This window comes from Saccostrea cucullata, unplaced genomic scaffold (genome assembly GCF_032062105.1).
Source record: "Saccostrea cucullata isolate Sc308-1 unplaced genomic scaffold, CSIRO_AGI_Scuc_v1 ctg783, whole genome shotgun sequence".
NCBI lineage: Eukaryota > Metazoa > Mollusca > Bivalvia > Ostreida > Ostreidae > Saccostrea > Saccostrea cuccullata.
This window is the reverse complement of record NW_026932035.1, coordinates 194,141-196,992: the sequence shown is the minus strand read 5'-3', so window position 1 is coordinate 196,992 and position 2,852 is coordinate 194,141. Positions and strand designations below refer to the sequence as shown.

At 34.0% G+C, this 2,852-nt stretch overlaps 1 protein-coding gene across 1 annotated transcript; it reads left to right on the top strand.

Annotated features, from left to right (window-relative positions):
• The first annotated feature begins 257 nt into the window (after positions 1-257).
• LOC134234300 (ubiA prenyltransferase domain-containing protein 1-like) lies at positions 258-1,764 on the top strand. The gene has a single exon (XM_062716345.1). The coding sequence runs from the start codon at positions 277-279 to the stop codon at positions 1,249-1,251; it is 975 nt and encodes a 324-aa protein (XP_062572329.1). The 5' UTR covers positions 258-276; the 3' UTR covers positions 1,252-1,764.
• Positions 1,765-2,852: the final 1,088 nt, after the last annotated feature.

The window sequence follows — 2,852 nt, the reverse complement described above, 5'->3', positions numbered from 1 at the left end:
AAGTTGAGAAAAGTATCAAGTATTTGGCATGTTTTGATGAAATTTTATCACGTTTTCCTCACTGTTCATGAAACGGAAGTCTCTAAATATTGCGACAATCATTGATTCATTATAAAATTATTTGGACATTTTGTGATGCAAATATCGCTAAGAATTTTAGAAAAAGAATAATTATGAAAACGATTTTAACCAAAAATGTTTTATATATATTTTTGTTTAATTGTTGTATTTTACGACAGTTCGATGTGCGGTGCGTTTCCGGTTTCAGTTTCAGCCATGAGTACAAAACATGACATAAACGGGATTGATAATTGCACAAGCCAGGAAGAAAGAAAAGATTTGAAAAACATGACATCTTTCTCTTTGAATCTCAGAAAATATTTTGTTGCTTTGCGGCCGTGGTCGTTCACGGCCTCTCTGACACCCGTTGCCTTAGGAAGCACATTGGCCTACAAATCTACATCTGAGTTTAGTCTGAGTATATTCTTGGTGACTTGTCTCTCAGCTTTGTCAGTTCACGCTGCTGGGAACTTGGTGAACACCTACTTTGATTATCTGAAAGGAATTGATAGCAAGAAAGCAAGTGATGACAGGACATTAGTTGACAATGTGTTACCGCCAGTGGTGGTTTCAAATTTGGGAGCCTTCTTTTACATAATGGGTTGCTTAGGATGTTTTGTATTGACATTCCTATCTCCAGCTAAGATGGAACATCTTGCTCTCATATACTTTGGTGGACTGTCTTCGAGCTTCTTATATACTGGTGGTCTGGGACTGAAGTATATCGCGTTGGGAGATCTGTTAATATTTCTGACATTTGGACCACTCACTGTCATGTTTGCTTATCTGAGTCAAACTGGACATTTATCAATGATGCCAATACTTTACGCACTGCCATTAGCTTTAAATACAGAGTCAATTCTCCATGCCAACAACACCAGAGATATGGAATCAGATCGTAAAGCTGGGATTGTAACAATGGCAATACTCCTAGGGAAAACTGGATCCTATTTCTTCTTTGCATTTTTATTGTTTGTACCATTCATTATTTTTGTGTTGATGGGACTACATTTATCATCCTGGATGTTCCTGCCATTAATTTGTGTGCCAGAGGCCTTCAGTCTAGAAAGAGTTTTTAGAGATGACAGTTTACAAAAACTACCACAGAAAGTTGCTAAATTAAATTTATTTTTAGGAATTTTATTTACTTTGGGTTGTATATTATCAAACAAAACAGCATTTGTTCTCTGAAACATTTATTTTCAAAATAATATTTTGTTTTCAGCTACTTTGAAGATTGATCTTCATAAATTTCATGTTCATTATAAGGCCATCAACAGCATTATCTTTTTTAAGGACACATTCTACCTGAGTCATACTTATTACTGTTTCTGAAAAGACTTTGAAAACTGAAGAGTGAAGACACTGCCAAATATTTTCAAAGAAAAACATAAGTGATTTCAATAAAAACCAATTATTACAGTATACAGTGACTTAATGCTAACATGAATTCCCTGTTTTGCATCACACACGTGAATCATTAGTTTGTTTTGTATAAAATTTAAGCTCTTATCATATACAGTACATACAAAAGAAATGTTTCATGGGTCTTACTGAATTTATTTTTTAATGAATAAGGTTTATGTTGTGTTCAGTCTTTAGAATTAATTGTACTAATACTACAGAAAAATATCAATGTGATCTATACATTCACTACATGTTTGTAAATGACTTAAATATTAATTAAATTACTGCATAACTTTTTGTGCTTGTTTAAATTCACCCTAATTTAGGGACCATCTATAAACTGCACACTAAAGAGCTCTTAGACTAATTATGTGAAGTAATGGTTTTAGTCAAGGATATTGGCCTGGGTAGCACGGTACTTAGTGCACCTGACTAGTAATGCAGTGGTCCTCCCTGTGTGTTTCTTGGTCCAGCAATACATTTTCTTCTTTCCTGTTACAGTGGTATTTTTATACAGTTAGATTGATCAAACTTTGATAGAAAAAAATCGAATTAGTTATCAATTAAAACAGTCTTCAAATTTTGAACAATAAAAATGAGGTATTGGAATACTTTACTTCGATATTATATGTTCCCAATAGGGCAAGGTTGTAATGTGTTCATCAGCCAGAGAACTTTTTGTCGGGGACCTTATGCTTGAAAAAAAAATATTTACACCCAAGGTAGATTAAACGTCAAGGTCAAGGGATCAAAATATTTTAGTACACAAAGAAAGGTGTTGCAAGGAATGCACGTGAAATATGAAAGCTCAAGTTCAAATTCTTAATGTTTTGGGCAAGGTTCAAGATTTAACGGACCAAAAATTCAACAGACAGGCAAATGGATGGAGAGATAAAAATATGTCCTGAATTTGTTTACAAGGGCATAAAAATACATTTTAATATGGTTAAGCAGTGCGGATCTGGAGGGGATTACGGGGATTGCACCCCCCCTTGGATTTGCAAAGAGAGAGAGAGAAAGACCAAAATTTTTTCGTGTTTTTACTTCTGAAAATGTTCAGTGAAAGAAAGGTTAATGTAATATATAAAGAAATTCAGTTGTGAAAACAAAATGAAACCCCACCCCTTTATAAAATAGGATTTTTGGGTTCTGAGATTTATTTTCCTTTCTTTTTCTAAAACTTTCACGTAATCCATGCCTTTAAGAACCATACTCTACCCTGTATCCTACTGAGTTATTTAACTACATGTATATGCATGTAAAACGTACGTTATAATAACTTTTTTCCTCTTCACCCCCCTCTTCTAGATCCGCGCCTGTTAGTCCTTTTCATTTCGCGATATATGATACATATTTTAAACGTCAAAAACTCACCACGCATTGAA